This window comes from Talpa europaea (genome assembly GCF_964194135.1).
Source record: "Talpa europaea genome assembly, chromosome: 3".
In the NCBI taxonomy this organism is placed as follows: Eukaryota; Metazoa; Chordata; class Mammalia; order Eulipotyphla; family Talpidae; genus Talpa; species Talpa europaea.
Genome location: NC_140069.1, coordinates 37,580,371 through 37,606,289, shown reverse-complemented (window position 1 = coordinate 37,606,289; position 25,919 = coordinate 37,580,371). Strand labels below are relative to the sequence as shown.

General features: G+C 34.5%; 1 protein-coding gene across 1 annotated transcript in view; it reads right to left on the bottom strand.

The window, feature by feature from the left end:
* Positions 1-21,797, bottom strand: part of CNGB3 (cyclic nucleotide gated channel subunit beta 3) — a gene marked incomplete at both ends in the record, with an annotated part of 123,068 nt that extends 101,271 nt beyond the window's left edge. The window contains 3 exons of the mRNA XM_084230544.1: positions 5,765-5,891; positions 18,624-18,705; positions 21,687-21,797. Of these exons, the coding sequence (XP_084086670.1) occupies positions 5,765-5,891; positions 18,624-18,705; positions 21,687-21,797 (320 nt within the window). The remainder of the gene's footprint in view (positions 1-5,764; positions 5,892-18,623; positions 18,706-21,686) is intronic.
* Between the last annotated feature and the right edge of the window lie 4,122 nt (positions 21,798-25,919).

Genomic DNA, 25,919 nt, shown 5'->3' with positions numbered 1-25,919 from the left:
ATTCAAATGCAGGTTTTATATTTTATGTAGTATTTTAAATTATGTTCTCACCAAAGAATTTTCTACAAATGTTTAGTCTGCCACATTACTAGAAATAGAAGTTAGCAATCATTATTTTAAAATAATTGCCAATCTGTTGTTAAAAGTGTTTGTGATGCCTAATTATAAAAACATTGCTCTCCATTGGGGGATATTTTAATTTGGGGCTAAAAGAAATAGGGCATTAATCTTATTAAGCATTCCACAGTACTGGAAAATGTGTAGCTGACTTCCTATTTTTTATAAGCTTATAAATTATTGACTTATAAACTTTATCTTATATTTGTAAACTTGAGGGCTGACATAACTTTTGTATTTCAACTATAAAGTGACATGGATTTTTAAGCATCTTTACTGGAGTGATTCTTGCTTCTTCTAGCGACAAGACAATAAATGTATTTATGAGTGCTGATAAGATTCTGAATTCTATTCTGCTATCATTGTTCCTGCTGTGAAATGATTGCCTATTTTAAAACTACCCAAATAGAGACTGATTGCTACTATGAACAAAGAAGACTATTCATAGAAATAACCTTCCTTCTTGTCATTATGAGTAGCAATGGAGACGTAGAGCCATACAACATATACTATACTGTAAAAGTCAGTCCTCAGTGTACTCCGGTCATGGGCACTAAACGTTTCACTCACTTGCATGTTCATCATTTGGCCACTTAACCTTTCAGCCATTCAATTCTGTCTCTTTTTCCAGACACAGCTATTTGACGTTTCCAGGCAAAACACATCTTCTTTCCTTGCTATTCATTAGTGTCCATCAAAATATACTTTTTTATATAAAAAAATAAGAATGTGCTGAGATGGAATGCCAGAAACAGGCTGTTTTTCTTGGTAATAGACAAATGGCACCAATGGGACTTTCCAAGGGTGGACCCCATGTCTTTTAGAAGCGAAGTGATTCATTTGACAAGATAATGAATTGCTTGCTTTTCTTGGGGGGAAGATTTGCAAAGAATTTCTTTTTGATGCATAGGCAATTTAGAAAATGTTGTGAAAGGATATGAAAAGAAAGAATAAAGGAAGTAGGCTAGTTTATTACAAATAAATTCCAGTTGGAAATGTGAACACGCAATACTTGAATATCTTAGGAAAAAAATCTCCTCTAGGGCTGATTTGTATTCAAGATAAATATTATTACCATGGCTAGAAAATTAGTTTTACACTCTATTTAGAATCTTATTGAGGGTTGGATTAAAAAATCAAATCAAATAAAAAAGTTGTTTTATGAAATTCATATCTCATAATAATCTAAGCTTTATTCACTTCTTTTTGTGGTCATAAAATAGTCATAATAGGTGAATCTGACTTAAATATATATCCACATTCTTATCCTTACCAAACAATATTTGAGACAAAGACATATTTTATAAACAGCATACCCAACTTTGTAAAGAGTTATCCTTAGACATTCTGTCCTATGGCAAGATGAGGGTCATTATGTATATGCTCAAAGTACAGGTGTTCTATCTTAAAGGGTTTTGGGACTGAGCTGAGTGTCTCAGTTCAGACTGACAAAGTGTTATGGAAGGGGAGGCATATAGACGAGGGAAATATTTTTCTCACAGTTCTGGAGTTTGGAAGTTTGATATCAGTGTGCCGGTATAGTTGGGTTCTGGAGAGAGCCCTCTTCTTGTTTGCAGGCATTGTGGAAAGTGGTCAAATGAACTTTCTATGGTTCCTTTTATAAGGTCACTACTTCTATTTGTGTGGGCTTGACCCTTCTGATCTAAATACCTCTTAAAAGTCCCATCCTTTAATATTATCACTTTGGGGAATAGGGCTTCAACATATGAATTTTGAGAGGACATTATTTCATGAAAGGTTTGGGGACAGTTTGAAATGTTGAGAAAAGACTGCATTTTAGCACCAGTAAAAAATAGTTTGTACTCATTTTCCTGGTCCCTTATTTAAGTTTTCTAGATTCCTGCTATGAGTGAGACCATCCGGTATTTTTCTTTTTCTTTTTGGCTTATTTCGCTGAGCATGAAAATGAATATAAGAAAGTGAAAATCAAAATCAACAAAAAACTATGAACCAGAGACACTTTTAGGGGGGCGGGGGTGGGAGGGGAGGGACTGGGGTCAGAATGGGGGGGCTGCAATTGTATGGGGAATATAACAATAAAATTTATAAATTACGGGAAAAAAAAATAAAATAAAATAAGTTCACCTTTTAGGTTAAAAAAAAAATAGTTTGTACTATTTTAATTTCCTATGTAAATAGTCCAAATGATAAGATGGTTAATCTTATCTGTCAACTTGACTGGGTCAGAGGGTGCCCAGCTATTTGGCTGAATGTTTTTTGGTTGCATTTGTGAGGGTGTTTTGGGTGATACTACCATTTGAATCTGTAGAGTGAATAAAACAGATTATGCTCTTGATGTAGGTGACTCATCTTATTAGTTGAAGACTGAATAGAACAAAAAAGCTGACACTTCTCCTGCTTGACTGAGCTCGAACATAATTTTTTCCTGCTTTGGGACATACCTGAAACATTGATTCTTCTTGGGTCACAGTCTCCCCTCTTTCAGACTGGAACTACAGAACAAATTCTGTTCTCAGGCCTTCAGACTCGGATTGGAGCAAAACCATACCTACCCTGGGTCTCCAGCTCACTGACTGGAATCTTGGGATGTCTCAGGCTCCGAGATCATGTGAACTAATTCTTCATAAGAAATCTTCCTTATCAGAGGAATTTAGGGGAACCAAGTAAGACATCAGTTTTAAAAAATAACAGTACAATTATAAATCAGAGAACTCCTGCAGGGGAGGAGGAGGGAGAGGAATCAGAGGGATGGAGGTAGGAGTACAGGGGTCTGGGGGGATGGTGCATGGGTGCATTGGGGAAGGAAATTAGACACCTGGGGGGAGCAAATATTGTTTAAAAATGAACAATGATATAAAAAATAAGTAAAAAAAGAAATCTTCCTTATCAAATTCTTTATAATAAATCTTATATCTCTGTATGTACACATATGTGTATATGTATGTTTGTTATTGGTACTCTTAGTATCCACCCCTGCCCATCTTCCAAATGGACAGAAATTATAAGCATAATTAGTGATATAAAACTATACTTCTCACAGAGAGACAGCAAAATCCACTACATGTATTCCCCTCAATACTTATTGATTAGCCTAGACACATAATCCATTATCAGCCTGGGGCTTAGACCAGAGGATAAATACACTTAGAATAAGAAACCCAATTTAAAATTTTATTTATTAATAAAATTTTTCCATATTCAAAAAATTGAAGTGTGTTATACACAATATCTATATTTTGTGTCTACAATCAATCAAATCCTTAATGCTTTTCTAGCATTAAGAATTAAGCCCAAGATTAAAGTTGTTGATTTTCATTAATGACAGATACCAAAATGATCTTTACTCATTGATAGCACTGTAAAATAGCACTGCTAACAGGAATTTATTTTGTCTTTGATATTTCTTTAGTGATATATAAAAATTCTGCTCTCTAGGATTCTAGATGTGACCACTGATGTACATGAAATTAAAACAGTAAGTCTTTCATGGTACTGGAACATTAGAGTTTCCATTAATATTAGTCAAAAGTGATGATGGACTTCCATTAACCCTTTTAAGTTGCTCCTTCGGTACAGTTAGTTTTCACTGAATCCTGAGAAGTGTGGCCACTCATATAATAACAAAACAACTACTTGGGCCTAGTAGGTTTGTCAATAATTCTCAAGCCATTTTGCTGTCTAGGTTGCAAAAAGAATAATTATTATTTTCAGAGCAAAATCAATTCACTGGTATAGAGACTAAAATAAGCTTGGTATGGTAGGAATGGAGAGATGGGAAAGTAGGGCAGAGGACAAAGTAAAAACAGATGGGAAACAGCAGATAGGCCTTAAATGTCATGTCAAGGAGTTTTGTGATTTTGAGCTATACTGATTAATTAATCAGCTATACCGATTAATTAATTAATTGATAGGCTTTAATTTTTATAATTCAGGTGAGTTAGAGTACTAAGGAATGGAAATAGGTTAAGAAGATTATATCACAGGCCTCCCCTGGTGGCGCAGCGGTTAAGCGCTGGACTGCAAACCCGCAGCTTCTGCAGCGCCGGTTCGATCCCCAGTCACTGGCGAGGGTCCCACATGGCACGCAGACCTCTCCTGCTGCCCGCTGCTCCCCTCAGCAGTGTGTTTCGTCGGTCTGCCTGTTCTGTTCCCCGCTCTACCTCTCGTGAATTCTCTTACCCTCCCACGCTTCTGACTGTACCCAGTGTTTGTATGAATAAATAAATAAATCTTTAAAAAAAAATTATGTCCCTAAAAATCTTTGTTATGACTTCTTTTTCAGTTATTTGAAAATATTTCTATAACTATTGGTTATTACAAAAAATTAAGATATAGTAAAATAAATGCTATAAAAGCAATTTGTTTAGAAGGTTAAGCTGTTGATTAAATGTAAGTGCTTTAGTGGGAGGGAGGAAAAATTTCCACTTAGGAACTTGAGTCTTTTGCAGTGTAATCTTGGCTGAGCTGACATAATAACTACAGGGTAACTAATTAACCTCTTTGTGCCTTGGCTGCTTATATATGGAGTAAAGATATTAATGATCCAAATAACAGGACTGAATATCATTTTGTAAATACCAAATTTTTATAGAAATAATATAAATAACTACTTACCCTATTTGTAAGATTCTAGTATTCCCCCTCCCTTTAAATATTTTCTTTCTGCCCAAAATGTCAGGTTTAATTTTTGTCAAACCATACTTTTGTGTGTGTGTGTGTGTGTGTGTTAGAGTGAGCTTTTGTTGATTTTCACATACAGTCAAATTTTTGTTTACTGAAAATGTGCTCTTTTTAATGTTTATTGTTCAATCTGCAGTATAGTGGATCTTGGATAAACACCCTTCTTTCTACTGGTAGCACATGGTTTAAAACACTGGATGAAATGCTCAGAGAGAAGAGGGCCTGGAAGCTTGGGGGAGGAATAGATACTTCTACTTCTTTTAAAATAGCAATTCTACTTGCTTGTTAAGGTATAAGAGGATGCTTTTATTATTTCACAAAGTCACTGAAATTACATTGGGCTATTCAAATTGGATCAGCAGACACATAATAACATGCCAAGTAGTGGCAAAATGGAGCTCCTAGTTGGACTTTATTGTGGATTCACTGACTCACATTGTAATCCCCATCACTTTTGTGAAATCTCAAATAATGTTGTGGGGAAGTATCTATAAAACTGTGTTCTTTAAGTGGCCGAAAGGTGACCCATTTCCGTAATTACTCTTGGTTATCATGGTGTATGTTCTTTAGCAGATGAAAGGAATAATAATCTTCTGGAACAACAAAGAATCACTATTTCTTTGTGAATTAGGAGGAGATGCATATATTCTCGTAAATTCCTTGTTAAAACTCCTGTTAGTAAATACATAGGATGTTTCCATGATGATATTAATGGCTCAGATATGTGAAGGCCATGTTTTTGTTGGTGTGATTTGGCTTATAGGCAGATGGCTGCCTAGAGATTGTGGTTAGTGGCATGACTGATGGTAAGGGACAATGAACTAAACATAAATGACCTTTTAGCTTAGGTCTAGTTGTCTTGTGTTATGTGATTATTGCAGTTCTCCTGTCTTTTGCTTAATTCAAGTGGCGAATAGGGGTTTGCATTTTTCAGAGCAGACAGAGCAGAATCTCTGACACATATTGTATTTTATTGAATTCTTACCTAATGAGGCCTTCATTCTCAGCTCCCATTTCCTTTTGCTCTGGCACTGTCCCAGTTGATTCCATTAGATTCTGAGGGTCATGGTTTGCGGTCAGATTGCTGAGTGAATTTTTCTTGGAGATTTCATCTATACAAAGGAAACAACATATAGATAGAAGACCATTTACCACTCTTAATAGAAGATGTGACATATTGTCTTAATATAACAATGTGAGCAAGAGATGTTGCTGATTTTTGCTTGAATGGTATTCTCAGGAAGGCCTCCTCTTGGAGTCCTGTTAAGTAAAGTAGGATCTTATGCAGAGTACATTAACCTGCAGATGTCTGCAGGTCAATGAAAAATAAACTTGTAACAAAAAAATCACATATTTTATTTCTCTTTAATATTAGCAAAGCTGACATTAATAAGGGTTCATCATTCAAAAGGCATTTTTGGTTCTGCTAAAGTTTTCATAGCTTATGACTGAAATTGATTCATTATAAAATTCATAAAAATAAAATAGCAATAATGACATTGATATTTTAGAATTTTGCATTCTAATTTTTGTGATATCAAATCTTTGTTTTGGTTTGATAATCTTTATCACTGATATTTTAAGAAACAATGCAAAGCAATATGTACTAGCTTCATTTTCAGTTAAAAAATCATTTTTTCCCTTTAAGTCTACATATATAATTTCCAATTAACATCATGTTAATTGAAAAATTAATTCACCAGTAAATATTTGCATTATAGAACAGAATTTAATGAAAATAATTTACATAATATAAAAAGAAATATAGAAGCAACAAAAGACAATTAACATAATTTCAGTTATTCATAAGCCACAATTTCTAATTTACTTTTAATTGGATATATCCTGCTTAGAAAATTGAAATCAAACCCAAATCGTTAATCTTATTTTATTGCAATATATTATAATCTATGAAGCTTAAACCAATACAGTATTGAAAATCTGGATTTGCAAAAATGATACATCAGAGGGTGGTCACTCACTTTACAAAAGTTTTCACTGTATAAGTCCCTAATATGAAAATTTTATGAACTACCTAAAATCTTTCAGTGTACTAAACTTTTTAAGAACACATTTCAGGAGTAAGAGGAATCATAAAACTAAATCATTATTTACAGTTTTAAAAAGTTTAAGGAACGTCTAGTGAACAAATGGTGTTGGGAAATTTAGACAGCCACATGCAAAAGAATGAAACTATCTCACTGCTTGCAGAAAAATTAATTCAAAGCAGAGCAAAGACTTGGATGAAGCCATAAAATACATAGAAGGAAAAAATACTCCATGACATTGGCTTCAATGATGTCTTTGGGGACTCAACTATAATGATAAGAGAAATAAAAGCAGAAATAAACAAATGGGACTCCATTGAATTAAAAAAAAACTTCTGCACAGCAAAAGAAACTCTCATGAAAACAAAGAGACATTCTATTGAATGGGAGAATTTTTTTTTTTTTTTTTTACATTCTATATCTGGCAAGAGGATAGTATCCAAAATCCAATCAGAACAATGGGCAGAAGATCCAAATAGATACTTTGCAAAGAAGACACACAGATGGTCAACAAGCACATGAAATAATGCTCATTCTCACTTATCATCAAGGAAAGGCAAATCAAAATCACAATGAGCATTACCCATATAAAAAAGCCCAGAAAAAAATATTAGTGAGAGTGTGGAGAGATTGGAACCCTTGTACAATGTTGGGAGGAATGTAGGCTACTGCAATGCCTATGGGAAAAATATGGAAGTTTCTCAAAATATTAAAAATAGAAACACCATATAATCCAGAAATTCTACTTCTAGGTACCTACCCAAAGAATGTAAAAATACTAATTCAAAGGAATATATGTACTCCTATGCTCACTGCAGCACTATTTACAGTAGCCAATTTTTGGAAACAACCTATGTGCCCAACAACACAAGAGTGGATAAAGAAACTATGGTACATATACACAATGGAATGCCACTTAGCTATAGAAAAGATGAAATACTGCCATCTGTGATAGCATGAATGAAACTGAAGGGGATTATGCAAGTGAAACAAGCCACAAGGAGAAAGACAAATAACAGATAACTTGCCTATATATGGAAAATAAAGAAAAAAGGGAAGGAACAGACAGAAGTGAACGAAAACAAACTCTTGAAATTTGACTGCCAAATTGAGGTTACCTGAAGGAGGATGAGGAAATGTGAAGAAGAGAAGGGGAAAATGGATAATGGAGAAGGAGGATTGAAGTTTTGGAGGTGGGCATGGTGTTACAACATTCATTTGTAGAGGTTTAAAACTACACCCTTAAAACATACACAGTGTGTAAAACATTCCTTCATTAAACATAATCTTTACAAAATGTTAATGAATCAGAAAGCTTAAGTCCATGATTTCCCAAGACAGTTCTCTTCATGTGCATTTTCTATTGACTTTTATTCTATAGTATTGTAGTAATTTTGGCTAGGAAATAGGGGACACAGCAATGTTTCATATGTTTAAATAGAAACCCCTCCAGACTGCCAAATTTACTTGGGATATGAAGAACCTTTGCTATATGCATGTCCCTGAAATTTGTGTCTAAGTGATTATATTCTAGGTGAAATATTGCCATGTATATGGAAACTTACTGGCAATTGAAAGATAGGGTCCTTTTTCTATATGAGCACTTAGTAGGTTTATCAGTATCCAATAGATTTAAGGAAAATAATGCACTTTCAATATGTCACTTTGTACTATAAGGTACTTGGTAGAAATAAGGCTCTCTTTTCCCTACGTGATAGGATCAAGTTTTCCTATTTCTCTTTATCCAATTAAAAAGTACATTTTCTGATCTCTGACACTTTACCACATATTGTTGCTTAAAAAAGCAACAGTCGAATCCTTTTTCTGTCTGCAAACACTGAGGTAATTACCATAAGGCAATTTAAAGCAGTGTTCTTAACTTCTGGCCACAAATGTCCAATGCATTCATGGATTGGAACCCTTGAGACTGTATGTTTTACAGTCTCCTGGAGAGGAGCTAGGGTTAACATGAGGTCCTCAAGGACTCTGGAGCAAAAAAGAGCTATGAACAAGTTTTGTGCAAATATATTTTTCTAGGGATACCTGCCTCCAAAGGCGAATTAAGATTGAAATAGAGCATGAAATATGTGTTAAAGAATCAGAAAAAACCCTACCTGGATATGAAACAAGGATAATTTGTAAAGCAATATTTCTTAAGAAGCTTTTATTGATTATTTCTTAAAAAGGCCTGTGAATATAAAATGCATCACACACTTCCATTGCTCATTGAAACTAGAGCACATCTATCACACTTGCAGCATTACTTTTCTACTAGTAACAGTTAAATGACCAACTTTTCTGCAATGATTCTTTTCTTCTATTAAGGAATTTTTGTTTATCACTATTCATTTGGACTGAATAACTTTAGTTGATCCTTACACTTTTCTGGGTGTTCTCGAGACATTATCAAGCCCATCTGAAATGACTCTGCTTCTATTTTGACAAGTGTAGCCTGGTTAGAAATTAATTACAGACTAATTTGCTTTGTGAATAAGCCTTTTAATTACAGAATAAACCCTCAATCATAGCTTATTGATGAAGATGAGAATCCAGTTATTGCCCATTCTTAGATTCAAAGCAGAACAGCAACCTTAAAAATACCCATGAGGACTTAAAACAAAGGATCTCCATTGACTCTAGTTAGTTGTGGGTGTCTTTTAGCCAAACAGCATGTTATTTGTTTGTAGGAACAGATGGTCAGATTGTTTGCATCATCCTCATCATGAAAGAGAAGTCCATAATACATGGCCAATCTTGCTCTGGCATCTGGGTGAAATTTTGTCAACTGCACATTGCACTTCTTCCCATTTTATACATGGAGAGCAGGATCCCCTCTTTTGTAGCTGTGCAAATGAACAGTGTTAAGCCTTTCTGCCAACTTTGCTCTTCACACATCATGTAGCAACTGCCAGGTCTCATCAGTGCACTTGGGTCAAATTCTGCCCTGGAATATGTGCCCATGGCAGATAGTAAAATCTTGAATCAGTGTTCTGATATGGTTGCTTTTATTGAATGTGCAAGAATGAGTATTGAGTTTGCCCTCCACACACCTGGCTGATGCTGTCTGCAGTCTGGCAGCATCTCCAGGCCTCTGTAAAACACTTCCAAACTGCCTGGCCTCCATGTAGCAGCACATCATGGAGAATCATGCAGGTGTGAAACATCTGCTTCCCTCTTCAAGTAAAGAAACAAGTGATGCAGAAAGCTATTAACCTTCCATATTTTATCAGTGGCATTAAATAATTGCTGGAAAAGGAAGAATTCAAAGAAAGAACCCAATCTGGGAATGAAATTGTAAATTAGTGTTGGTTCAATTGGCTCATTTTTTGGACAGATATAAAAAGGAGATATGAAAATGCTTTCATTGCTTGAAATGTTGGTGCAGGAGATGATAACATTTAGTTGAATTTCTAACTCTTAAAATATCAAATACATTGTGGGCTCTGCCTCAAAAACAAATCTCTTATTAGATACCAATCATATTTGAATAGCTAGATGGTAGGTGAATTAATAAAGACTAAGTCTGAATACTTTGATTAGATGCATAAATGATCTACTATTTTCATCTCAATAGACAAATGTTTGGAGTTAAAATAACAACAGTTTTAAGAAGTATATGATTAATAATTATATTATGGCACCCAATCTATTTGAATATATTAATATTCTTAGAATAGTTTGATTTGTAACACTTTGGTCACACTTGAAATTTTGTTATATCTTTGTAGATTGCCAAATGGTGTGAAGGAAGTTAACAAACATGACAATAATGCATATAAAATGGATCTGAACGAGTGCCCTAAAATACCATAAATTAGAAAACAGGAATAACTTATATTAAGAAGTACTTATATAATTTATAATAAATCCAAAGAAGGAATCAGAGTAGGTGAGAGTTTGGGAAACTATGCCATATGAGGGACAGTTAAGGGGACTTGAGTTCTTTAGTTAAAGTATTAAAGATTAAGTAGTCAATGAACAGCTACTTTAAATTTTTTGAAGGACAATTACATAGAAAATAGATTTATTCTTACATTCCAGAAAGAAGATCCACCAGTGAGACTTACAAAACAAGCAAAATCTCAAACATTCCTTCAGTTCAACTTGTCTAACAGTGAAATATAAGTTTTTGCAAGAAAGTAAAGCCCTGTTGCTGAGGGCTTTTGGGTGGAAGGCAAAGCCTTCTCTAAGGGAGGTAGGCAGGGGACTTTGTATCAGGTCAGAGATTAGAGGCTGCTAGTTAGACTAAATGTGCTTAAAGCACTAAAGGAATTTTTATATATAAGCAGATTTTTTTATTTTAAGAGCTATCATCTGAGATAAAGAAATGAACAAAATCAGCATATGAAACAGAATACAGATCTATCTAAGATAGTCCTAATAGTGTGGAAGGATAGAGGGATCCTGTCCTCTGGCAATGTCATGCTTGGTTTCAGGGACTTTTTTATTAGAATGAATTCATCTAGAAAATGCATTTTATGTACAGGTATTAAGGAATGTGTTGAGTTACTGGTGCTGGGTACTGAATAGAGAGCTTTAATCCTTACATCACTAATTCTCTGGGTGACTCTGGATAAGTCGCTTTTCTATAACAGTTTCCTCATCCATAAAATGAGAAATACTTTTGTCATGGGGATTTCTGTGAGGATTAGATAAAGATTCCATTTGAGAAGAATGCAATATAAATACAAAATGTTCCACAAGCCAGTCTGGGGTAATTTACCTTTTTTGTAAAAAATATATATTAACTCTTTCAAGTGTATACAGCACTGATATATGGGACATGCAAGGGCTTCTATTTTACTTAAGAGGGTTTCAGAGATGAGGAATGCAGAATGCAGTTTTCCACAAATCAGCTGTATTCTTTAGCAGAAAGAAACCTAAAAACAGAGTTTGATTTAATGAATTATGCAAATATATGTAAATCATGCAAACGACAAAAGGATATGGCATTTTTTTCCCAAAAAGGAAAAAACTCACCCTATCCACTTTGGTTAGAGTCTCTTAAATTTTTAGTTTTAAAAATAAGGCAGGTGAAAACTGAGGAATTCTATCAATCAGAGTCTGCTTTTCCATTTGATATATAAAATAGAATATGCTCTCTATACCTATAATAACTTCTTCCAACTGTCTCCCAACCTCTCTGTCTATTATATTATAAGCAGGGATGGTTCCTGATTATGCACACAGTTGGGCATCTGACCTAAAGAAGGTGTCTGGTCCACAGCTGGCTGGTGACCCAGATGGTGGGAACAATGGTATCTAAGTCAGTCAGCCTGCTCTCTCTGAAATTTGGAGTGGGAAATGAGTAGATGAGTGTGTGAAAGCAGTCCAGAGTAGATATGCAGAGAGAAACATGGCTGCCATAGGAAATATCGCCTTGTTGACTGTGAGCAAGAGACAGGGAAAGCAGTTTCTAGACTTCTCTCCCTCCTCTGAACTGCTTTTCAGTTCATTATCCACAGGTTTTCTTACTATGAGCCATTGCCACTGAAGGTACCCTGATTGTGTCTCTGTCCTTTGTCAAACCAGCATGGTTAGGAATTTACTTCATCATTTTAAACTGGAAAGCACATCATATATATCTTTCTTGACTAAAAAAGATGACTTCACATGCTAAGTTTATTCATTTCTTCTTTTGTTCAGTATCATATCCGTTATTATTTAAAAATATTTCTTATTGTGGGCGTAAGAGTGAGGAGGTAATCCTAAACAGGAAGTAGTCTCTCACCAGACACCAAGTCTACTGTCAATTTAATCTTGGACTTCTTGGTCTCCAAAACTGAGGAATAAAGGTTTGTTGTTTAAGCCCCACCCTAAGTATTTCTTATTAAGTTCTGTAATTGTCTACCATAGAAGATTATTTCTTTTTTGGATGAAACAGAGGCATATGCCTGAGTAGTTTGATTAAAAGCTTAATTCTTTTTTTTAAAATCTAATTCCCACCTTATCCTTTGATTTATGTATAGGACTGACAGTTATGGGAATGTACCATAACACTAAGAGTAGCCTTAACCTTCCATGCATGTCAATCAAACTGGTGGATCTTATATAGGAAGCCTTTACTGATTCTTATAAATTAAATTTAAGTAGATAGTCTGGCTATTTTCCTATTCCATGCAGGATAAATTGAATTATATAAGCAAATTGTTACTGCCAAGGACAGAAGAGAGTAGTTTCCTATCTAAATAAGCTAACACTTCCCCTCCCTACTTCTTATTTTCTTTTTTCAATAATATACTTTGTTTTTTTAGAATAATTTTAGCTGGAATAGTTTTGAGTTGCCTGGATTTCTACCCAACTAAGAGTTGCTTGAGATGAGGCTAGATCAGTTTGGATCTGATGGGGAACTGGCAAGGCCTGGGACACTTCTGCAATCCTTGACATGTGCTATATCTGAACTAGAGGCCTTGATTTGGAGAGTTACTTGGTACCAGATGCCCAGGAGGATACTGCACTTTTGGGTTGGAGGTCACAAGTGCAGAGAAAGGTAAGAGCTGGAGGATAACCACAAACATTGCCAGAATGAGAATCTTATCTGGGACTGCCAATGTTTATAGGCATTAATAACATTGAGTAGTTACCATTGGTTGGTTAAAGGTCACAAAATGGTCATGTGGGCTAAATTTGACAAAAATTTAGTTTATCTCACTGTGATTGAAAAAAAAACCGGAATATTTTAAACATCAAAATCAACATTCAAAATTGGGAGATTCAAATTAAATTTTGTATTTGCAGTCTATCTAGACTGAAGATGGAATGTCTGGCTGCAGAATAGCCTCACCTGCACATGGCAGCTGTTGGCTGGAGCTGAGTGGCATCTGGCTGCTTTAAACAGGGTATGCATGATCTTCATTTGGTGTATCTGACCTCCATCAGCATTGGAGTATAATCTCAATGCAAAATGTTTAATATATATATATATTTTTAGATTTATTTATTTATTTACACAAGCACTAGGTACAGTCAGAAGCATGGGAGGGTGACAGAATTCACCAGAGCCAGAGTGGGGAGCAGAGCAGGCAGAAGGACCAAAGTACACTGCTGAGGGGAGCAGCGGGCGGCAGGAGAGGTCTGCGCACCATGGAGGCCCAATATAGTTATATATTAATTAAGCTAATTTATACCCATAATCTTGTGATGATAGTATTATTCTCATTTTATATACAAGCAAACTGAGACTCAGATGTGTAGTATTTTGATTACAGTCAAACAAAGCTAGTAAGTAGCAGAGTAATACTTTGAATTCAGGGGTCTCAAACTAAATCAATACCCCTTCTGTTGCAACATACTTCCTTTCCTATGAATTTACATGATTGTATGGAGTAAAATTCAATTTCATTTTTTGGTTACTTTTAAAATATGGAGTACATTAAAGTTCTACATATTAGTTTTCTATTGCTGCTGTAGCAAATTGTCACAAATTTAAGAGCTTAAAGCAACACAGGTTTATTCTCTTATAGTTCTGGAAGTCCTAAGTATAAAATATGTCTGGATAGGATCAAAACAAGGGTGGTGGGAATTGTATGGGGACTATAACCAAGATGTAAATGCATACATTGTACAAAAATGAAAAATGATGTAAAAATATATAAAATTAAAAAAATATGTCTGAAGTGTTGCATTCCTTTTGGAGGTCCTAGTAAAGACTCTCTCTCTCTCTCAGGTAGAAGGGTATCACCTCTATTGCTTAGAAGAGATTGGAAGACAAAGTGTTAGCCTCTGACTCAAATTTAGGATCACTTTCCCATTTCCAAAGAGGGGGTTTACAGTGTTCTACACATAGATTCTCTAGGTGAGGGGAACCTCCCTGTTTTTGCAAGAACAGGGCCAAAGTCTCTTTTCTTATCTTTTTAGGTTGGTACAGACCACCTGCATTCCTTGGTTCTTGGTCCCTTCCTCCATCTTCAGAGTGCATCAATCCAACTCTGCTTCTATTGTCTCATCTCCTTCTGCCTTTGATGCTCTTACCTTGTTGTGAGTATCCCTTGAATACATTGAGACCAGATAATCCAGAATAATGTCCCCATCTAAAAATCTTTCATTTAATAATGACAATTTCCCCATTTAACAAATTTATAGGTTTAGGACATTAGGACCTTTCAGGGTCCATTATTCAGCCTGCCATACCATACTTGTGATGGATACTTAACTTTGATCGATCTTACATACAGTTGCCTTAGAGTATCATAAACTATTAGGTAAGTCATTTCTATATCCTCTACCAGTACCAAAATATTTGTTTAAGTAAACATTTAATGTAATATAAGTGAACTAGAAGCCTATGAAAGATGACTGTAATCAAAAAAGGCCTTTAGTAAATTATCTTTATTCAAATCCAAAATATGTTGCGTCCTTCATTTTCCATGGCAGATATAAATTAGAGCATCTTCTGCAAAAGATACGAGTTCTATAATCAGAAATCAACATCTGCAGATATTATGACATTGCACCTGCATGTTTTGAAGTGAAGTACACAAAAATACCAAGCACATGCAAGAGACTATCTTTAAACACTAAAAATTTTGCTTTTTCAAGACAAAATATTTTAAATATAACTGTTATTCCTATTAAAGTCTCAAAGACATGCTCAATCTACAGATTTAAATGAAACTATTTTTTCTTTCCCACTCAAATAGCTCCCCTGTTAAATGAAACTTTCACAAAAGAATTTTTATTACTAGCCATAAAAAATTTAAACTTAGAAATACACGTTGGAAAAGTATAACAAGATAAGAACAAGCTTGTCATTCCAAAGACAGGAGCCTTGATTTCTTGTCAATAAGGTTGTATTTATATGTGAGAACTGTAGTTTTGAAACAATGACTATTATAAAATAACTCAGAGTAAAACATTTGTTAAATATCATGGTATTATTAATATCATGATGATTCCGGAGCCTGTTTTTCTTTCCCTTGGATTTTGTAGATCTGATTTCTTCCACAGTTTTTATCTCCTCCTCAACACCTCTCCATTTGTTAACCACATAACATTTTATACAATGAAGACTATTTTTTTTTAAATGGAGGCAGTGTTGGTTTATAGCCTGTTTGTGTTTCAGAAGTATAGAATCTTCCCTTTTAAGTGCTATTTCCACATTGCACCTACCACCAGAGCACTCATGGTGCTTCTTTTCCTTCTAAAAAAATTGAAGAATGAGTAAAATATTTCAATTGTTGATAAAAAATTTTAAGAACATATGTTTTGTTGTATCTTCTTGGTTCATGAATCTTAACATATGTGGAAGTCATATATATGAACTTTTATTAGAAATGGAGTCATGATTATTACTTTTTTTTTCTTCTGGTGATACAACATGCTAAATATTTTAAATCAGATAATCTCAATTAAATAGGCAAGCTTTAGTTATCAAATAGAAGGTAATATTAAATTTCATTCATATTGAAAACTTATTACAAAACACAGTGTTTCCCTTTCTCCTCTTGTAAGCAAATGCTCACTATCTGGATGACAGTTTTGCTATCTTCTTGACTAAGATGAAAATTCAGAAGAAAGACACTGGTGAAAAGAATTGATCTGTATAGGGACAAGCAAGTGTTCCTCACATTCTAGTCTGAATAATAAAAACCCAGAGCTGTTCTTCAATATAAGTAAATAAATGAAAAAATAAAACCAAAAAGGTTAAATTTTCTCCCCCTTGTTTAAAAAAATAATATTGTTGAAAGTGGTAGAAAGAAGATCAGAAAAAATAGAAATTAATTTAGAAAAAAAATAACATCTTTTAAATAAAGTTATCGTCTCAACAGAGACCATATTATTTACCTGCAGTTATTTCAGTTTATTCTCTATCTTTCTGTTAAATTTAGTTATTTTCTTCACATAGATTCTTTGTTTTTCTCTTACAAAGGAGTTCTCAAGCATAAAGAGAAAAGAGCCATATATTCAGAGCAACTCTTTTGATTGTGGGGATATTCCTTGCCAGGAATTTGTTTATTCCTTGTAATCTTTATTATGATATTCTTTATCTATAATTTTGCTTGTAATTTTCAGTTATTTAGATGGGAAATAACTTAGTTTAAAATATTGTTCTAGGAAAAACGGGAAGTCATTAAAACCATCATACACAAACTTTGTCTAATAGATGAAAAACAAAAACATTTGCTCTAATTTTATGATAAATTTACTTTTATTATTTAATATCATGATCTGTGTTACTGATTCACCTTTCATTTTTGTATTTTCTTGGGCCTTGTATAGTCTTTAGGGGGAGAAGAAGGAAAGAAAGTCTAAAGGAGGGAGAATGGGACTAGATTGCAGGAGATCCTATAAAGTCAGGTGAAGTATTTTAGATTTTGTTCTGCAGGCAATATAGAGGGACTTAGGTTCTTGAGCAGAGATGTGATCAAAATGGTGGTTAATGGAAAGTAATGGGCTAATAATGTCTGGGCTGGTTGAAGAAGAGATGGGATGAAGTAGAGTCTTAACCAGAGAAGACCACTTAGAGAGCCTGGGAGTAGTGTAAGCATGAGTTACTAATAAAGGCCTGAAACAGGATGGTACTGATGACATGGAAGAATGAAATGGGTTTGAGGGCCATTATGAAAGGAGAGTTGGTGAGTAATTTTCTTTCTTTCTTTTTTTTTTTTTTGAGTTTTATTTACTTATGCATACAAGAGCTGGGGTACAGGCCAGAGGTGTGGGGGGGTGAGAGGATTCACCAGAGACAGAGTGGGGAACAGGCAGAGTGACTGAAGTACACTGCTGAGGGGAGCAGCGGGTGAGTCAGGAGAGGTCTGCTGCTCCATGTGGGTAGCTCCCTGACCGGCCGGTGATCAAACTCACGCTGCAGTGGCTGTGGATAGCTTCATAGTGCCGTGTTTAACCCCTTGCGCCACCAAGGAGGCCTTGGTGAGTAATTTCCTTTATAGGACAGCCTAGATAGAGGACTGTAACATGAATAGGTTTTGAGCTTGAGAGACTGAAAGAATGGCAGGGCCAGAAATAGAAATTAATCAGGACAGGGGGTTTATCTTTGGAAAGGCAGCAAAATAAACAGTTGTATATGTTCAGTGGTTACTTGGGAAATATTGCACAGGTCTTAAGAAAAGAATTAGTTTGAAATGGATTTGGAATCATCAATGTAGAACTGTAAAGTAGCCTTAGGAATAGATGAGATTTCTACTGAAAGAGTTTAAAGGAAGAGCAGTGATACACTACACTTGTTTTTTTTTTTTTAAAGATTTATTTATTTATTTTACACAAGAACTGGGGTACAGGCCAGATGTGCAGGAGGGTGAGAGTGGGCACAGAACAGGCAGACTGACGAAATACACTGCTGAGGAGAGCAGTGGGTGTGACAGGAGAGGTCTGCTGCACCATGTGGAACCCTCGCCGGCTGGCTGGGATCAAACTGGCGCTGCGAGTCTGTGGACAGCTTCACAGCACGGCACTCAACTGCCTGCGCCACCAGGGGAGGCCCAATACACTACACTTTTAAACATGTACTATCCACATCTATTTTATTGTTCTTATAATCTTGTTTTGCAATTGTATCGCTTATTAAGTGCTCATATTAACACAGACTTGGCCCATATTCTTCACAACTGTATCTCTGCTCATAGTCCAGTGTCTGGCATATAATAGGTGATAAAGAAGCATTTATTGAATAAGTGACTGAATGAAGAAAGAATGATTTGTAAAATTCAACTTTCAAATAATCTTTAAGTGTAACCTTAGATACTTTACCTGATTAAGGCCAAATCAATGTTTCATCAGACAACACATTTTAGAGAAATACATATTTTACTTTTTTTTCCTACAGATGTAGGTACTGACCTTGTTTTTTGGTGTGTGACTCATCAAATGTGTCTGGATTCATCTTGGTTTTCAGAGATTTCTTTTCACTTTTGTTTTCTTCCTTTGAGAAACAAAATAAAGATTGTACATGATAGAATTTACATAATAGTGAAATTGGATGTAAAATATAAGTTTTTCCATTCAATGATCAAACTACTCATATACTAAAAAAATAATCTCTGCACTTAAATGAATACTCTAGACTCTACTTTTGAATAATAAACCCTGACTTCCAGAGATAGTTGGCTCCAAGAACTCACTGTTTTTGCCAGTGCGGAGCTGTGTCTCTCTGGTACATGTTTCTTTCTCCCAATTCTGATCCTTCCCACAGTGTTCCAGGTATAGTTCTGCGTGTTTAGTGGTAGAACTCAAAATGTAGAGAGAAGAATGCAGCTCAGCTCCTTAACTCATAGCTCTCTTCTCTCCATGACTTTATTTGTTTTGACCCCATCATCTGTCTGAACATTAAAGCTTTCCTTTGAAATGCAGTGCATCTCACAGGATGTGGTGTGTGTCCAAGGATATTCCCATAGAAAGATTGGCTTCAAAGCTGCACACAGTCTAGTAGGGGGAACAGGAACAAAAATTTAAGTGCAAAGAATGTTATAGGTAATGAGGCAATGTTTCTAGAGGATAGAGATGGAGCATAAAGGTGGAGTGGTGAGTTCTAATATAGTAAAAGGAAGTTAAAATATTTTAAACTGGTCATTAAATTATTCAAATGATTTAATTTAAGCTCACACACATGTATTAGGCAAGGCAGAGATTATTGTTCTCTTATTATTGAATAGGAAATTGATTAAATGACTAGAAAGGTCTAGAACCCTGGATATATGATAAACTAATGATAAAGCCTTCTGCTTTCAATCAAGTAATTTTACATCATGTTATATGTTATTCATAAACATTTCCATCATAGCATTTATGAATATACAAATATAGGTTTATGTGAATAGTATTTTATTGTAGAATGCAAGAGAGAGTTTGGATTAGCCTGAGTTTACAGTTCTTGATTTATTGCCTATTTACAAATGGGAATCACCTATGGTATTTTTATTTGAGGATTAACTTTTTTTAATGACACTTTTTAAAATGACACTTTAAAAAAAATCAACAGTGTAAATTGACTTATTCATTCCTAGATATTTTCTTTTAGGATGCAAATCATCTATTTGCACAAAAATGCCATTTTAAAACATTACATTCTATGGAGCAAACTATGGCTTTAACTTTCTGTTATTTTTATCATATAGCATATTTTAAACTGGAGAAAAACCATTTTTCCTCTACTTACAGGTTATTGAAAATAATGGATACAAATAATTTTCAAAATATGACTTTTAAGGTAAAATGTGATGCATACTGCTTTAATGATTAACACCAATAAAGTTTGGCTATCAAAATGGCATGAAATGCACCAAAAGTTCTACCTGTGTCTAAGAAGTTCTCCAGCATTACTATTTCAGAAGACAAGACAATTTTTTTTAGCAAGTTTCCATTCTTTCCCTTTTCTTCTAACATCCTTTTATCCTGCAGGTCGGCTATTTGGAAAAATTGATTCAACTAATATTCCTCTTCTGAAGCAGTAAAGCCTAGAGATTTAGTTCTCAGGCACTGAAGTCTGATAGGACAGCATTCTAATTCAGGCACTGCCATTTGGTAGCTGTGTGTGGATTCAATACAATAGCGATCAGGAAAGGAATAGCACAGTGCATGGCAATAGCTGATAGGTCTCCATGAGAGTAATATATTAGCTATTTTCATGTGATTTGTGAGAAAATAATTATGACAGGCAAGGGTTAAACATCACTTTAGTGATTTTCCCAAGGAGAAATACAGTAAAGCTAGCTGAGAAAAGTACCAGCTTAACATAAGTGGTGCTCCATATGTTTCTAAACATTTAAATGACATTTAAGTTGTAGGATTATTTAACATAGAATTAATAAGAAGTCAAGTCCATTCTCATGGAGCAATGCCGTAGACATTCTCCACTGCAAAAAAACAGTCAACATTAATCAGAAAGGAAGGCAAATTTTCCAGGGCTAATGTTTAATAATCTCAATGCTTCTATGTGCTAGGCTCATTTAAGTCTCAACCATAGACTTTGTTATTCTAGTCACTTAGGTATATAACTGTTTATACTTGACATCTTTTATGCAATTCTTTTATATGGGAAATTTATTGCTCTAAAAAACTTAGGTAGTTCTTTTAGGTAAGTCTAAGGGATAGTTTATGAAAATTGTCCTATAGGTTGCTGTAGGTGAAGGCTGATCAAATAATTGTCACTTTGGACTTAAATCTGCTACATAAACACAGATTAATGATAATAATTGCCCTTTGGGAAGTCTCTACTATGTGCTTTATATATACTTCCAGTTTGTTTAACAAGGCTACAAAGTAGGTATTATCCTTATTTTACAGATGAAAAGACCTAGAACTCATGAAAATATTTGTTTATGGCAAGTTTCTCCACTTTGGCAGTGTTAGATTTTGAACCGGATTATTCTATGTCGTGAAGAGCTATTTTGTACATTGTAGAATAACTAGCAGCATCTTCAGTCTTTCCCCACCAGATATCTGTAACATCCCTTCTCCTGAGATATTACAAAGAAAAATATCTCCAGATATTGTCAAATATCTTGAGTGGCAACACTGACCCCTATTAAGAACTTCTAGTCTAGAGAAATTGCTGTTGAAATGTAGTTTACTAAAACCAGATGTTTGATAGTCTTTGTTGAAATAGAATCACACAGGCAATTAATATTTTAGGCATAAGAATATTCTGGATAATAGTAAAAGAAAAATCAGCAATGAGGAGTCTAACTTGTTTTTCTAAATACTAAAATGTTTTTCTAAACAATTACTATTCTGATCTGAAGTAAATATATACAGTATATAAAAAATAATGGGGTTCAACCCCAAAACAAACATGTAGCAGGTAAAACTGAAGAACAATTTTATATGTAACAGGATTGATTTATATCCATTACTAGATGAGAAATAATGAAAATCAAGACTGATTTAGAAATGTAAGTATCATACCTGTCTTGTGGATTGCTGAGAATGACTGGTTGGATCCGGACCTTGCTTATTCTCATTGTTCCCTTCTCCAGGGTTCACCTTGTTGGATTTTATTGTCAGGGATTTAAACATCTTCTCTGAGGTGCGTCTGAAAACTTCTGTTTTTTATAACTGTGTATATCTTCAGGTAGAGAAATGTACTTTTTTTTTTTTCCATTAGTAGACAAGCCAATTAGTTGTTTAATCAGGATTTTGTTCTGGTTAATTCCTAGAGGTAGCTCTTTAGCTAGTCACGGCTTTGGCTTAAAAGCAGTAAATTACGTCTGCTTGGGTGATTTGAATTCTGTTTATGAACTTTAGAGAGTCAAAATGCCCCTGTGAATAATTTATAAGTGGAGGACTAAAGAAAACTTCATTGTAGATTTGAATGTTTACATGTGATCCCAGAGCCCATCTGTTTGTTTATTCTTCTTTCTTTCTAATTACCTACCTCCCTATCTTTGTCTACCTAGTTTTAGTGAAGGTAATTTATGAAAATGATGTGCATAAGGACTTACAATATAAAACTACAGTTCAGTGCCTTACAGTCCCTGTCTCTAGTTCTGCACCATGAGGTAACTACAATACTTTTAATTTTTCTTTTTCTCTTCTTCCAATGGCTCGTTTTTATTATTAGCCATCAGTATTTAATTACTTGTTTAGATTAATAGAGTTCTTAGGAAATATCATCAAAAGTGAAATGTATTGCTTCCCATTTCTATTAGAATAAATGTCCATCTTAGATTCATAATGATGACCACATTAGAATTAAGCAAAGAGAGCTTATTAGTTTACTAGAACCGGCATAATAGAATACCACACACTGGCTGGCTTTCCTACAATTTTTCCTTAAAATTCTGGAGGCTAGAAGTATGTGAACAAGATGTCAGCAAGGCTGGTTTCTTTGGAGGACAGTGAAGAAAAGGATTCTATGCTTATAAGAAGAGTTCCAGGGACTCTTCCTGACTTGGCAGATAACCAGCTTCTCTCTGTGTCCTCCCTTGTCCTTCACTCTGTTCATGTTTGTGCCCAAATTTCCTCTTCCTAAGGACATTAGTCACATTGGGTTAAGTTCCACTTTAAATGACCTCATTTTAACTTACTTACCTCTTTAAAGATCCTGTCTCCTAACAGGGTTACATTCTTAGGATTTGGTACTTAGGGCTTCAACATTCAATTTTCAGGGGATACAATGCAGCCTACTTTGATCAGTATCATTTTTAGAGAAGTGTGTTTTGTTGCTCAGAAGCAATCTGTTCCAGAATTGCTTTCATCATAAGTAATAGAAAAAAGAAAAACAAAGATGGAGCCATCCTGAGTAAAAACCAAACAGGCAAATTTGGTTGTTCTGGCCTGATAGTACATGCCCAGATAGATCCACCATGGAGAAGAAAATGAAACCATGCCTGAAACCAAAGATGCAATTTGACCAATTTACCTCTTTTTATAAAAAAATATTATTTTATTTTATATATTTTGACCAATTACCTCTTGACAAACTTTCTGCCAATCAGAACTACAGAAACCTCATTATTATAAAGCAGACCTGTGTGTTGACTGTCTGCTCCCCACCAAGGGTAATTCAAGCACACAACTCCAGCGCTTCTCTGTCCGTGTTCCCCAAAGGGCAGTAGTCCTAAAACCTCAAATAAATGTTTTTCCTTTGCTGTAATATGACTGAACAGTCATGTTACTAAATAAGTCAAATGACTACTCTTCAGGACACAACTCTTGGTACACTGGGTCTAAACATATAAATATCTATAGCCAACCAATTTTTATCTTTAGTAGATTCTTCTAACAAAACATCTCAAAGATGCAGTTTAATAGTCAGTATTCAAAGTCCAGCCACAATACAAAACATTAAGTCACGGTATTATCCTAGAACAGTTAGCCTTTTTAAAATACTGGATGTTTTGAAAAAGATGCAATGAGTATTTCAATTACAGAAATTTGTTATCTTCCAAAATAAAATTAGATATTTTGTATCATCGAAAAACTCCATGGTTTGAGACTACTTTTTATTTTTTAATTAATTAATTTATTTTTAACTGAAATCCTGCTTACTACATGCAGTTCTGAGGACACCGGAAGCATTAAAATATTGGAAAAATTTAGCTAGTAAATTACTTACGTTTTACCTGTTTTTTTCTGGATAGTATAAACATTTTACATATGTATAAAATGTGTTTTTTTTTAAATAAATGATTGTAGTTGGGGCATTATAACACTTGCATATTTTGACAAGGAATTGTTGATGTTAACCCTGCTTATTGGTGGAATCTTATTTATTAACTTGCCTTTTTAAAAAAATAAGTATAATTCCTCGCCCACCACCAAAGCACCCATAATCCTCTACCCTTGTCCCTTATTGACTTTTAAAAGAAAATTAGAGTGTTTGAATTTTAGATTCAGTCATTTCATAAAAAAGAAAGTAATAAATAACTTGACTGAACATTAATTTGACTTTTCATCCTGGAAGTACAAAGTTACTTTTTCTTTTTAATTGAAGTACTTTTGGTTCAATCATTGTTAGTGTTTAGGAAATACTGGATTTCCCCTTTCAAGTGTAATTACCTTAGCACACTCATCACCAAATTCCTGTTGTGCTCTTTCCCCACTTGGTTCTAGACCCTCCCTTTCTTTCTCTCCCTCTGGATACCTCAGTTCTACAACCTTTAAGGAATAGTTTTTGAGTTTGGTTTAAATTGACCTTTTGTCTGTTTTCTCTATATTCCACATATAAATGACACCATCTGGTATTTGTCTTTCTCCTGACATTTTTAGCTTAGCACAATCCTTTTGAGCTCCATCTATGTCCCACAAAAGGCATGAGTTTATCTTTTTTGATCGCTGAGTAGTATTCCATAGTGCATATATGTACCAAATCTTCTTGACCCACTCATCTGTTTTTGGATACTTAGGTTGTTTCCATAGCTTGGCTAATGAAAATTACTTATTTTTGTTAAAAAAGGGAGTGCTCTTTGTTTTAAAATATAAGGTTTTTTCATTGCAAGATTGCTTTAGAAATAATTCTGAATAAATTCTCAAATACGTATGAAGTCATTTTAAGAACTTCTCAGATAATCCTCTAACCCTATAGTTGATTATATTTTTGAATTTATATCAAAGCCAATTTATGAAAGGAAGAATTAAGAGCAGGTGTGTGACTAATTCTCATCCTTCCTGGGATCTACAGAGGAATAAATAACCTCATCAGATCCCCTGTTAAGCCTGTTCATAATATTTACCAGTGGAAAGATACCAGGAAGTGCCTATATGTAAAATATATCAAGTAGATTTCTGATATGTTTAGATTTCTTTTTATAAATAAACCTGGAATTATGTGACATGGGTGACTAGAGCTTAGGGAGAGGAGTAGGGAAGGCATCTGGTAAACAAGTTTTGTAAGGGAGTATAAGATGGAGATGTCTTAAACAAAACTGCCTTACTCTTCTGAGAAATGTTTTTGCACACAATGCTCAAGAACTCCTTATAAATCTGAAACAAAAATGTGCCTGAATACAGGAAAAAATGGACAGTTTTTGATGGTGTGTTTGATGGCTTTGTTTCCCCCCCCCCAAAATGGTATTTTGTTATGATTGTAGCTTGTATCATTGAATCATTAATGAAGTTTGTTGCTAGGTAAACTCTGACTCTGGTCAGTCAATTTGATGATCACAGGTTTAAAGAGAAGTGATACAGATATTCAAGCATCTTTAGAAATGATTTAAATATCTCCAACACCTTGACTTTTTTCAATAGAATGATATCAACACCGGCATTAAAATTTCATTTTGTCTAGATTAGGGGTTTCAAGGTTCATAAAATGGATATGTGGAAAGAATGAGATATATGAACTTTGGCTGTTTTTTTCACTCATTTGATGAGTGAGCTAAAATTGGGTCTCTTGTTTTAACTTAGAAATGACGAAAGCTGGGAAAAATAATATTTAAGCATCCTTTTAACTTAAAATTCTGTGACTTTGTGTTCTGCAGAGGAGCTCTCCAGTCAGCATGACAAGGGAAGGGAGAGGGCTGCTTATTCTGGGTGAAGTGACGACAAGGATTTCACCAAACACATTCTAAATATTTTGTATAAAATTACCACATTGCTGTAATACTGTTTGCCAACATACAAGAAGTGGTTCTTTACTATAAATCTTATCATGTGTCTAACTGAAACCTCTCAGCAATTCCTCCGGTCCTGTGTCAT